This window comes from Cibotium barometz, chromosome 24 (assembly GCF_041138505.1).
Source record: "Cibotium barometz isolate CiBa-2024 chromosome 24, ASM4113850v1, whole genome shotgun sequence".
Lineage (NCBI taxonomy): Eukaryota > Viridiplantae > Streptophyta > Polypodiopsida > Cyatheales > Cibotiaceae > Cibotium > Cibotium barometz.
Genome location: NC_141069.1, coordinates 9,615,712 through 9,629,572, shown reverse-complemented (window position 1 = coordinate 9,629,572; position 13,861 = coordinate 9,615,712). Strand labels below are relative to the sequence as shown.

Sequence of the window (13,861 nt, the reverse complement as noted above, 5' to 3'; positions counted from 1 at the left end):
AAGTGTTGGTCTATTCTATTTTTGTTCTGGGAGTCTCCTACTTGTGACACAGTGGTATCAGAGCAAAGGCTTTCTCGGAAGCAAGAGGCTTCCTTCCAACAATGAGAAAGAGAAAAGATCAGAAGTGGGGACTACACTGACCAACAATTTTGCTATTGAGCTTGTGGAAGCAGTCATGAGCATAAGCAGTAGATAGCTTGGACTAAGGATTTATGGATTCACAGAATTTATCCTCGGAATATAGAGTTGGTTTTATGTGCCCTCTTTCCATATGGATATTGTGGATTCTATAATCAAGCAGAATATGAAGCTATATCTCAAGATATCTTATGTGTATGCTGAGAAGATATTTTTTTTGTCTTCTTGACGAACCTGGCAAAGAAAAGCTAAGTATACTTTGAGTTTTGCCAAGTTGATTACTTTTGCCAATATTTGGAATTTTGTACATGTTGAACTCCCTTGCTGACGCAAGTGGAGAATGTTTCTCATGTCTATCTTGAGACGTGTTTCAGGAAAGTTATTTTTTCTGAAAGGCGTTTTCCTTGGAAACCATTCTGATTCTAGAAAAGGCTTCTCTATGGTTTTGATGAATAGTTTATGGTTTTGGTCTTGTGTGCTGGAGGCTCTTAGCATTATGGGATGCTAGAATTGTCGCCTACACAAGGATCTCGTATGGGGAATATTCTAGTGGTATGGGACGCTAGAATATGAACTTGAGTCCACCTCTCCTTCAAGGTGTGTGGTCGGAGTACCAACATGGAGTGCATGTGGTAGAGTGAACTTGAGCCCATCTCTCCTCCAAAGTGTATGTTCTGAGTACGGACATGGAGTGCATGTGGTAGAGTGGACATGACACCTTGTTGGCTGGGGCCGTATGTTTGCGCCCAGGGTCATGTGATCTGCATTCACTCATTGAAGAGTGGTAGCCCTAGTAAGTGATGACGTGAACTCATGGAAGGATAGTTGCGTTGATGACTGAAGCCTTGTGGAAGGGGAAACCCTGGCGAGCATATTCATTCATGGAAGGGTAGTAACCCTGCTGAGTGAATTCTTTTTGTGAACTCATGGAAGGGTTGTAACCCTGCCCTGGTGAGTGAAGCCTCGTGGAAGGGGAAACCCTGGCGAGCATGTATGGTTTCATGGAGGGTTGTTGCCCTGGTGAACCATATGGCTTGGGCATGCGTATGGATCATAGGGGTGGTGCCCTTATGCAGTCCAATGGCATGGCAAGATGTTTTGTGGCTATGTATGCTGCTTCTTTATTTTTGCAGGTACCTAAAGCTACTTATGGATATTTGGGACATAGATGGCTCCTGTGCGTGTCTAGTTATTATCCGGCGTATGGAATAATGGATTTTTGGGACACAGTTGGCTCCTGTGCCTGTGTTTGGTTATTACCAGAGTTGTTGACTCAGGATATGGATAAAGTTTCTTTCTTGATACGGTTGGCTCTTGTGCCCGGATCTGGTGTCAGATTGAGGATTTGGATTTATGGCTTTAATGCCGGGATTATGAAATATTCTGGATTGGCAATGCATCTGCTATATTTGAGGGATGTCTTAGTGCTATCAGGTTTATACAGTTGTAGACAACTGCTTTATAAGACGGAGGGGATGTCACCATTTGGTCCCTTCTCGAGTCTTGACCAGTGTTTCACACACTGAGCAGAACCAAGGAGTGAACGGGGATTTTCCACATAAGAAAGCTAGAGCATTTTATTGGCATGGTTTGGCCTGAAAGATGGCCATACAACATGAGCAGCATGGGATTTTATTCATCAAAGTGACTTAAAATATTTATAAGTCAGTGTGTTCACATATCATTAATGATGGGCTGGACATATTATTATTTTTGGGCTTGGATAGGTTGACAAAAGGAGGCACCTAGATGAAACTTGGGCATCAAGCTAGGAAAAAGCATAAAAGTTGATATTTTTGGGCTAATAATTGGAGTACAAGCCAAGAAAAGCTAAAAAGTTGATATTTTTGGCAAGATCAGCTATTCTAGGCAAAAAGAGGAAAGCACTTCAATTATAGCTAGTCGATTTCATTAAAAGGGGCTGGCTCTCTTTTTTTTTTGGGCATGCGCATCCACTTTCAGCCATGTGCAGTCTCCCTCTCTCTCTCTCTCTCTCTCTACGTTGGTCAGCAGCCGTACGGCACTCTTCTCTCTCCATCACCCTCTTGTGCTGGCCATACAGGGTACAACTCTCTTTCTCTCCGTTGGGCAGGCCGTACAGTGCTGCAGAGTACTCTCTCTTTCTTTTCTCTCCACTGGCTGGCCAGAGATTACAGCCACTGTATTACAACTGCCGTCAGAAGGCCTGCATCAGCCCACACGTGTGAAAACCTAGGGCAGATTTGGGGCTGTTTTTCTGGGACTGTTTTGGAGAAATTTGGGGCTGATTGAGGCCCAGTTTTTGGGGCTGATTTGGCACGGAGCTCGGGGTAACTTTGGCTCCGTATCGGGCTGATGTATGGATGGTTTATGAGCTGATTTTTGGGGACTGTTTTGGGACGGTTTTGGGACAGCTCCAGAGATGTTTGTATCTTGGCACTAGATAGTTTATCTGGGCAAGATTTGTGCTGATGCTTTGTGGGAAAATCCGGTGTTGTATGCACCCGCACCTTGGTATCTTGTAAAGTTTCTATTTGAATAAAGAAGTTCCTACGGGGGGCCAGCTGTTCCGGCTTAGTGTTGTGTTTTTATATTTTTTATGGTACTTCCGCTGTATTTTCATGCTTTGTGCCTAGCATTTGAAGCGTTGGTCTATTCTATTTTTGTTACGGGAGTCTCCTACTTGTGACAAGTAGGAGATAATTTGGTCTTTGATGATAAACTTTTTTGGTTGGAAAATTTGTCTTAGCACATTTCACATGAGCTAGACTCAATTCTCAATTATGAAGGTGCCTTAGGAATAAAAGATTTCCTGAGATGTTGATTAAGTGGAAGGATTGTACTACTGAAGACCACAATTCTTGGGAGACTATCGAGTCTCTTAGGGGACGATTCATAGTACCTCTTCCATTGGTTGAGAGGGTGGTCTAGGATAAAGGTCGGAGAATGTTATGGACCCATGGTAAGGTGGATGGAAACGTTAGGTATTGTACATTCCAAACTTGTTTGGTACGAGTACAGAAAGTATGCATCAAGATAAGGTATATTAAGTATGCTCATGTTTTTCTTTAAAAAACATAAATAAAAAATATGGAACATTGAAAATTGAGGAATTGGAAAATTTAGAGGAAATTTGGGACACTTGGGAGAAATTGAGGAGACATGGTGAAAATTGGGGACATTGGAAGAATCGGGGGAAATTTTGGGGAATTTGGCAAAATTGGAGGGAGTCTGGAGGAATTGGAACACATTGGTGGAATTGGGAAACATTGGAGAAATTAGGGGAATTTGGCAAAGTGGGCGACATTGGTGAAATCTGGAGAACTGAATTTGGAAAAATTGGAGGGACTCCGGAGGAATTGGAAAAGTTGGGGGAATTTGGAAAAATTGGAGGGACTAGGGAGGAATGGGAACAAATTGGGAGAATTGGGAAACATTGGAGAAATTAGGGAAATTCGGAAAATTGGGCGACATTGGTGAAATCGGATGAAATGAAAAAGCTAAATAAGAGATTTAGAGAAAAATTAAGAGGAAAATTTGGTAGCAAGACACGATGTTTAGGTTCACAATTTTTTTTTTCAATTTCAAGCCAAACAAGGGAAATTTTTTTTTCCGTACCCATCGGAATGTATGGTCTAAAGTACAGATTCTACGAATTTGTATGCATACGGAGTGTATGCCCTGTGGGTCATAATGGCCCTCATGATTATTTGAGGCTAGGTTCATGCCTAGGGCGGCGTTAGTGTGGGGATACATAGGTTATAAGTGACTTATGGGCACAACAAGGTGTGTGAGCCTATAAATAGGGGAAATTTTCTAGACTTCAAGAATCATTTTCTGTCCTATTTTGGCATTTTGTACTGACATATTTCAAATTTTTAATCTTCTGATGTATGGTTTCCCGTTCTTCTTCATTTACGTATTAACGTACACATGTAGCTGTTTCTGCCATGTGATAGTCATTTGATCACCCATGCCAACCTTTCTTATAAGTACCGATGGTTGAGTTGAGTTGATCACCAATTTTTTATATTGCATCTTGCCTTTTGAGATTTAGATAGGTGTTATCATACTCATTTCTTTCCATGTGTGTTGTTATGATTAAGCTTTCTATTAAAGGTCATTCATTCTTGGGCGCTGAGGACATGAGTGGGATGTCAGCACATAGTCTATGCTATGCATGAGGTGTCGATGATTTGAAGCTTTGTGAGTAGACTCTCGTGGAGTCAAGATCAGTCTATGCTATGCATGATGGTGTTGATGATTTGAAGCTTTGTGAGTAGACTCTCATGGAGTCAAGATCGTACTTATGTTTTTGTTTAATTTGGTAAATAACCTGAACTTCCCATTGGTATATACCAGAGTTTATTTACCCAACCACATGGGTGGGAGATCAGAGGCTATTGTACCGTGCTGCAGAAAGAGCTGAGAAGCAGCGCCTTTATGGGGAACTGGACACAAAAAGCACACGCAAAGCAAGTCTAATAGAGCCAGTCGTAGCTTTTGGTCCGCCAGGGTCAAGTGGAGAGCTCAATGTGAGCGTTATCGTTGCACCAGTTCCTCTAGAATTCAGGTACTTTTAATATTATGTTCAGCTTATATAATGGGGTTTTTACAATTAGTACACAAGTAGCTGTTTATGATTTGTTTTTTATTTGAGAATTAGTAGTATATTTGTGTCATGCGCATTTCAGTAGTTGATTGTTCAATATGCATACAATTTCATGACAAAACAAGGTTTGTTAAGGTGACATGTTGTGAATGGGAGCTGTGATATTTTCTCATAACAATATGAAGTCTATGCATCACAGGAGGGAATGATATGGTGGTATAGGTCTTTTGATGAGTGTTGATTTGTCAAGGATGCTCTCCAGGAGATCAGTTTCTTCCTTCAAACAACCACCCAGTATAGACTGTAGGCTTCAGTAGAAGAAGAGCCTTCAGTGTACCTTGCCTGGACTGCCCCAATAGAGTCCGCTGCGTGGGCACAGCTCAGATAAGGCAGTGGAGTTGTTCCTCTTGGGGTCCCCGCCCTTGCCTCGGACTACTATTTCCAGCTCCCAGGAGGGCTCAGGCACGTGAGAGTTTTTGGCAGCAGGCTTTGACCGTTGTCTTCCTGACCTCGTGCAGCCTTTTGGGCTTGCCTTTTTCAGAGGACGAGCGATGACAGGCACTGCAAGCCCTCCCTTGCCAAAGTGCCCAAATGAGGACGGGCTTCGGGTTTTCGTCTTCCATTGGCATAGGGTTATCATGAAGGCTGGCCTCTTGGTTGTGTTTATGAGGTTGTGTTGAAAGATTTCCCTTCCGAGCACCTAGCCAAGGGTCTCATCCATTTGGTCCCCAAAGAGGGGGACGACAATCTTGAGCTTTAACAGTGGCATCTTATCACCCTTCTTAGTACCCCTATAAAATGCTTGCCAAAGCCATCAGCCACCATCTTCTGCCACATCTACTGAATCTTTCTTACAGCATGTAGATAGGTTTTATCCAAGATAATGGCATCCTGGATGACATCTTTATCTTTTGGGAGGCGGCAATGACAGCACTTCATATGGGGCCTGCTCCTTAACTTTGAGAAGGCCGTGGATGGACATGACATTCATACACCTCTTGAAGCTGTTCGATTTTCTCTGTGAGCTTGACAGGGTTGAAGACAACCATACAGGGCTGTCCCGGGCTGATGTAGGAATGTTGTGGGCTGACCATGGCTGTCCCACATGTGCTTAAAGCTGGGAAAGCTCTCCAGTTTTGTTGAGGAACATTGAATTCAGCGTATGTTTTCGTTTCTGTTTTCATCTTGTACTGGAAGATTCAGGTGCATGCCAGTGGAGAATCCTTGGGCACCGGCAAGGTTGTATCTGAAGCAGACTCCTTTTTGGTAATCTAACCATAAAAGGAGGGGGGGGGGCTGGGGGGCAGCCCATCTTCTGGCCCCTAGTGTGGTGTATTGTGCAGAACTGTTTTATTCACTCTTTCCTCTGGCATATTTCTGTGTTTGATCAGGATTCATGATAGTTAAGATGTCCGTGCTAAAATTGCCCTTCCGTTACATAATGTTCATATTTTGAGGTTCGTCGCTTGAGCAGCATCTGTTTGTGTGGCACCTTTGCAACTACCGCCGCCCTGTGCTGCGCCTTGCCAGTGCTGCCCTGCACTGCCCTATGTAGCCACTGCCCTAGCTGCTACCTGTGTGCCGACTCATCTGCAACCACGTCATTTGCCCGACTTACTACCCACTGGTAGACATTTTCTTAGCAAATGCATAAAAAATGTCTTAAAACTAGAATGGTATATAGTTAACTTATGGAATGGACTTGATTACAAGAGGTCTATGACTAAGGGGCCATAGGCTGTTTATTTAAACTTCATTATAAAAATTTGATTACAAGAGGCTTGTGATCGAGGGGCCATGGGGTGTCTATTCCAAGGACTTGTCAAGTAAATAATGAGGGAAGGCCTATGACTAAGCGGCCATAGGGTGCCTGTTCACTTGGACTTATCAAGTAAATAATGAGGATAAGGTTTATGACTGAGGCGCCATAGGGTGGCTGTTCACTTGGACTTGTCAATTAAATATGTAGGATAAGGTCTATGACCGAGGGGCCATAGGGTGCCTATTCACACCCATTTGTCAATCAAGTATATGAGGGCAAGGCCTATGACCGATGGGACCATAGGTCATTTATTCAAACTTGATGATAAGGCCTATAATGAATAGGTTATGGGGGGATTTGACTGGGAGGCCATAGGGTGTGTATTAAGATAGGCTTGTCAAGTAAAGAATGAAGGCAAGCACAAGGGTGCTTATTCACGTGGAATAAAGAAGTAAAAAATGGAGAAAGACCCATTGACCAAGGGGCCATGGGTGTCTATTCAAAATTGATTATAAGGCGTATCTTGATTACAACTAACTATGACCAAGGGGACCATAGGGTGTATATTCAATTGTACTTGTCAAGTAAATCATGAGGGCAAGGCCTATGACCGAGCGGCCATAGGTGTCTATTCACTTGGACTCGTCAAGTAAATAATGAGGCCAAGGCAAGTGACCAAGGGGCCATAGAGTGTCTATTCGCATGGACTTTCCAAGTAAAAAATGAGGATAAGGCCTATGACCAAGGGCCATAGGGTGCCAATTCAACCGATTTGTCAAGTAAAGAATGAGGGCAAGGCCTATGACCAATGGGACCATAAGTCATCTATTCAGACTTGATTATAAGGTCTACAGTAATTGGTTATTAAGTGCCTTTGAGGGCAAAGCCTATGACCGAGGGCTATACAGTGGCTATTCACATGTATGGACTTGTCAAGGAGAGGTTGAGGTTAAGGTCTGCGAACAAGGGGCCATAGGGTGTCTATTCAAACTTGATAATAAGCCATATAAGAGTTGATTACAAGAAGAATATGACCAAGGGGCCATAGGGTGTCTATTAATACTTCATTATAAGGCCTATAGGACTTGACTACAAGAGGCCTATGATCGAGGGGGCATAGGGTGTCTATTGAAATGGACTTATCAAATAAATAATGAGGACAAGGCCCATGATGGAGGGTCCATAGGGTGTCTAATTAAATGGACTTGTTAAGTAAAGCATGATGGTAAGGATTATGACTTAGGGGCCATAAGATGCCTATTCAAACTTATTTATAAGGCCTCTAGAACTTGATTACAAGATGCATATGATCAGGAGGCACAGGGTGACAGTTCAATTGGACTTGTCAGGTAAGGCATCAAGACAAGGGCTATGATTGAGGGGGCATAAGGTGTGTATTTAGACTTGATCACATGGGCTTGTCAAGTAAAGAATGAGGGTAAGGCTTGTGAACAAGGGGCCATAGGGTGTCTACGCACATGGAATTGTCAGTAAATAATGAGGGCAAGGCCTTTGGCTGACGGGCCACATGGTGCTTATTCACATGGAATTGACAAGTAAAGAATGGGAGAAGGCTTATGATCAAGGGGCCATAGGGTGTCTATTCAGAATTGATTATAAGCCTAAAGGCAAGGCCTATGACCAAGCAACCATAGGGTGTTTGTTCGCTTAGACTTGTCAAGTAAATAATGATGGTAAGGTAAGTGACCAAGGGGCCATAGGGTGTCTATTCACAGGGACTTGTCAAGTAAAGAATGAGGATAAGATGTATGACCGAGGGGCCATAGGGTCTCTATTCACACCAACTTGTCAAGTAAAGAATGAGGATAAGATGTATGACCGAGGGGCCATAGGGTCTCTATTCACACCAACTTGTCAAGTAAAGAATGAGGATAAGGCCAATGATCAATGGGCCATAGAATGGCTATTCACACTGACTTGTTAAGTAAGGAATGAGGAAAAGGCCTATGACAAAGTGGCCACAGGGTGTCTATTTAAAACTTGTACTTGTCAAGTACATAATGAGGGTAAGATCTCTAGCTGAGGAGTCATGGAGTGTCTATTCAAATGGACTTGTCAATTATATAATGAGGACATGTCCTATGATAGAGTGGGCAATAGGGTGTCTATTCAAACGGACTTTTAACGTAAATAATGAGGGCAAGCAGTGTATATATTCAATTGGACTCGTTAAGTAAATCATGAGGGCAAGGTCTATGACTGAGCAGCCATAGGTGTCTGTTCACTTGGATTTGTCAATTAAATAATGATGACATGTTCTATGATAGAGGGGACAATAGGGTGTCTAATTACATAGACTTGTCAACAAGTAAAGCATGATGGCAAGGCCTATGACAGAGCAGCCATAGGGTGTCTCTTCACTTGGTGTTGTCAAGTAAATAATGAGGACAAGGCATTTGACCAAGGGGTCATAGGGTGTCTATTCAAATAGACCTCTCAAGCAAATAATGAGGGCAAGGCCTGTGACCAGGGAGTCATAGGTTGGATATTTTCAATTGGGCTTGTTAAGTAAAGCATGAGGACAAGGCCTATGACCGAGTGGCCATAGGGTGTCTATTCACTTGGACTTGTCAAGTAGATAATGAGAGTAAGGCCTATGACCGGGGGGCCATAGGGTGTCTACTCGAATGGACTCGTCAATTAAATATTCAGGACAAGTCCTATGATAGAGAGGGCAATAGGGTGTCTAATTACATGGACTTGACAAGTTAAGCCCTCCAACAATTGATTATGAGGCCTCCCAAACATGACTATAAGGTCACCAATGCTTACTCACATGCAATTGAAAATAATGAATGGGAGAAGGCCTATGACCAAGGGGTCATAGGCCTATGACCAAGGGGTCATAGGGTGTCTATTCCTAATTTATTATATGGCCTATCGTGATTACAAGGGATATGACTGAGGGGGCATAAAGTGTCTAATCACACTTCATCACATGGGTTGGTTAAGTGAAGAATGAGGGTAATGCTTGTGAACCAGGGGCCATATCATGTCTATTCACATGGGGTGTTAGAATTGTTTATAAGGCCTATCTTGATTAGAAGAGATTTATGATGAAGGGGGCCATAGGGTGTATATCCAATTGGACTTGTCAAGTAATTCATGAGGCCAAGACCTATGATCTAGCGGCCATAAGATGTCTGTTAGCGTCCATCAGTGCGTCAATGACCATCACCTTCATTGACGACACCTCAGCCCATGTGCTGCCACGTCAGTTGTACATGCAGGCTGCCCACGTCAACGACAAATTAGGGAAATACAAGTGAAAACGTCCAATTAAAGTTCTTGCATGCACAAAAATTTGGGGGGGTTTTAGAAATTGGGGCAAGATCAGACAAATTGAAGCGTCTACTACAATCATAAAAATTTTGCGGTCACAAAAATTTGGGGTTTTCTCCAAAATTGGTCTCCTCGCAAAATTGATTGTAATAAATGTTGCGTGAGTGTGCCAATCTTTCATATGTGTGCGCCATCTTTGTAATAAACCTTGAACCTTATAAAAGGCTTCATCGTTCTGTGTCATACCGTGCTTAGAGAAAGGGGTGGTCTCTTGGTGAGTTGATGTAGGCTGTCATTTGTTGCTCAAGTTCCTATATCAGGCCCAACATGAGAGTATGGGTGTTGGTGCCATTGTCTCCTTGAAAGAAGACCTTAGTCTTTGATTCTTTCGTAAAGACCATGCTTTGGTGAGCCCTTGCGCCATGCTCATATGTGAGCCTTTGAGCCATGCTCATACCCGAGCCTTTGAATGTGAAGCGGAGAACATGCTCTGTTCTTGCTAAAGTGGAGTACGTGGTACAGTCTGGAGGCCAACTCATTATGACTATTGAAGGTCTTCTTGAGCATCTCCACCTTCACTCTAAAGGGGGGTTTGTTGGGATTCGGAGCCTCATGTGTGTGTGTGTGTCCACCTCATGTGTGTGAACTCCTGCTTGTGTGTCCGTATGTGTGTGTGTGGACAGCCCCTAAAAAGGTTATTGTGCTACTAGTTTGTGAACACAATCTTATGAGTGGATTAGGTAAGTGTGCTTGTGGCATACACTTATAAGCGTGTGATATTTGTATGGGACAAAAGAAAAGGCTGCAAGCCTACAAAAGCATTGTACTTGGTGAGTGAACAACACTTCTATCACATCAATAGAATCTATCATTGAGTTGTGCAATAACCTCTCTTGAGCTTTGTCACAACTCTCTCTCTCTCTCTACACACACACACACACACACACACACCCACCATGGATCTCTTTGATCCATCTTATCTGCAGTTTAGCATGCCTTTGTAAACCCTACACCATCTGATGATAGACAGCACATTGCCCACATAGACCACCTAGCTGGGGAATCGAGAGATGCTGAGGAAGGTGGTTTGGAAAGGAAATGAGCACTCAAATAGTCGGGAGACCTGGAGTCCAGGCAATGGTTGCTAGCATTGTCCGGGAGGTCTCAAGAACTTGACTAGGGGGGGCATTTGATCACTAGGAGAAGCCATTGATACTCCTTGGGCAGATCCAGTAAGCAAACCATGACTTCCAAGGCACAGGCCCGAAGTGATGGTCCCCACAGACAATCTTTTCTCGGATTATCATCGGATATATTCCTTGAGCATCCTACGGATTCGGCGAGACAGTCGACAGACCTTGTAGGCCCAAAGTGCCCCTCTTGCCCCATCTCTATGATAACTGGAAATGAAGCTTTTCCCTCTTTGTTCTTTGTTAAATATTGGGGGCTTAGCATAGGATCTGAAGCCTCTCCCGTATCTTACCCTTATGATAACTGGAAATGAAGCTTTTCCCTCTTTCTTCTTTGTTAAGTGTTGGGGGCTTAGCATAGGATCTGAAGCCCCAACCGTATCTTGCCCTTAAGTTTGTGAGCTTGGGTAAGGTTTGATCTGGATACACTTGGAGCCCATCCTAGACTCATACTTTCTAAACGAAAGGAGTCACCTTGAGTTAAACCTTCCAAAAATTGGCACTTTAGGCATGGATGGTCTCTCCTTTCTGTTGAGAGAGTCATTCAATCCTTCTTGAATTTAAGAGGAGGAAAGTGAAGGTTGAAATCTGGCTTGCAATCTTTCCTCCATTGCCGTAGGATTAAGAGCCATCCACCAATCATTGGGGGTCTCTTTTAAACGTGCACTCATGGCATAGCTTGGATGTTAATGAAAACTCCTCAACGTTAAAAGGAACTTCAAATCAAAAATTGAAAGGTAGAGTTTTGACTGTATCCGTCTAAGCTCCATACCTTTTGAATCTGATGCTCTTTTTTCTGGTTTGGAATTCTTTGTTTTCCTTTTTTACTTCTTTTTACAGCCTCAGTTCTTCAGTTTTCAAAGGAGGACTTAGTGGTCTCTCAAAAAACACTCTTCCCCTGAACCTCTAGAACCTGAGAAGGGACCCTCGGAATCTAGGAGTAGCACTGCCATATCCTCCCAGCGAAGGCGAGCTGTGGTATTTTCCTCCCAGATGTTGAAGATGTTATCCAGAATGCTCTTATCTTGAAAGTACTTGGTCTGTGTGCCATGGATCAGATCGGGAAGGTGAGGCTGAAGGCAGTGGCTGATGGCTTTGGCGAGGATTTTGTAGGTGCTTCCAAGGAGGGTGATGGGGCGCCACTGTCGCACCTCCAAACGATCACCTCCCTCCTTGGGAATCAAATGAATAAGCCCTTCCGAGAGCCACTCCAGCATGTAGCGAGAGACCATGATCTCGTTGAAGAAGGCGGCGGACTGGAAACCACCTTCCATGAGATTCCAATGAAGAATGAAGAGGGAAACTAGGAGGCCATCCTCGCTGGGCGCTGGCCGCAAGGCAGGGCCCAAAGAGCCTCACTCAGCTAGTCAAGCGAGAAGGGAGAACATAAGAAACTCTGTAAACCTGGGGGGACCACTGCCCGTCCGTAAAAGAGAGAGCTCCCTAGATCTCCTCAATCCACGTGCCAATCTCGGGATCTTGAATCAAGTTCTCTGGGATGTGGTCACTTTGTTGCCCTCTCTGGTCTCTAGGGATCATCTAAGTGAAGGAGAACTCGGGCATGGTCTGAGAGAGTGGTGCCTGCAATAATGCCAATCATGCTTCCATGATTGCAAGCCCACTCATCCACATTGAATCGGTCAATGTGGGAAAGGTTCTGTCCATGGATCCCCCTGTTGGATCTAGAGAAGCGGAGGCTCTTATGGGTGTGATCAAACTCCGGGAGGTCCTGTCCTCTCATGGTGAGTATCAACTCCTCTGAGGCGGAGTACTCGGCCCCTGTAATAGTATCCAGTCCTCCTCCATGCCTGTCCTCTTGGTTGTCTTACATGTCGAAGTCCCCTCCCAAGCAGCAGAAATCTGCCTGTAGAAGCTCCTAACCACATATGTATACTCTGTCTGCCCCGCCACCCTTTTGGGGCATAAATATTGAGGAAACTGGTCACTCCACAGTCGCCCTGCTGTATGCATACTCCGAGCTCCAACCATCACAGTAAAGGTAGCGTATGTCAGTGTAAGGGGCACTGCCGCTGATTGTGCATGTATTTCATTTGGAGAAAGCGTGAAATGAGTATAATATTTGCACATCTTAGTTTATGTATCCATGTGGAGAAAGCATCAGATGTCATACATGCTCGCATACTACATGCTTGATTTTGATCTTTTCCAAGTATCTTGTTGGCGGCTTAAGATTTTTTTAAATGACAGGCTTGATAAGATTGGAGATCCTAAAGAAGCTGGAGAAGTTATTCTAAAGAGCTTTATGGCATCTAGAAGTCCAAGGGTTTCTCCTACTCTCATAATTGCTGAGAAGAGTGAAGAGATTGCAAATGGAGAACGATTGTTATACTACAAGCTTGAATTCTCAGTTAAAGGACAGTCATTTTCAAGGCACAATGTTTCTGTTTATGTTGCATATAATGGACAACTTTTGTCAATGAACGTGCAAACACCAGAGGTCATGTGGGAAGGGGTTAAGGAGCAAACTTTTGAAATGGCCAACTCTTTCAAAGTGAGGTCGTAACAAGTTATGGTAAGAGATTCTCAACAAATTATCTGAAGCAGTAGTTGGAATCATGTTCTGGATAATGCTGTATAGGATACTACTATGTTTTCAAATGAACATTGTGATTTTTATTCTGTTTAAAGCCTAAAAGTCGTGCAAGAATGTTCTCAGATAGAATGTTCCCTCTTGTGAAGTACCAAGCGATTGTAGAGAGTAATGTACATATCGTAATTTAAGTGTGAATATGCTTCCTGGCACATGATTAATCAAAGAAAGGTGTAGGTGTGCATGCATCGGCAGGTGTGTTTCACACGGCTCCATCAGATGATACCCTGCCTTGTGTGTGGGTGGAAGGACAGGTGAGGGCAGAC

At 43.6% G+C, this 13,861-nt stretch overlaps 1 protein-coding gene across 1 annotated transcript in view; it reads left to right on the top strand.

Moving 5' to 3' along the window:
* Positions 1–13,624, top strand: part of LOC147624887 (Photosystem II reaction center PsbP family protein) — a 28,698-nt gene extending 15,074 nt beyond the window's left edge. The window contains exons 2-3 of the mRNA XM_086818126.1: positions 4,480–4,690; positions 13,193–13,624. Coding sequence (XP_086674252.1) covers positions 4,480–4,690; positions 13,193–13,508 — 527 coding nt within the window. The 3' untranslated portion in view covers positions 13,509–13,624. The remainder of the gene's footprint in view (positions 1–4,479; positions 4,691–13,192) is intronic.
* The last annotated feature ends 237 nt before the right edge of the window (positions 13,625–13,861 follow it).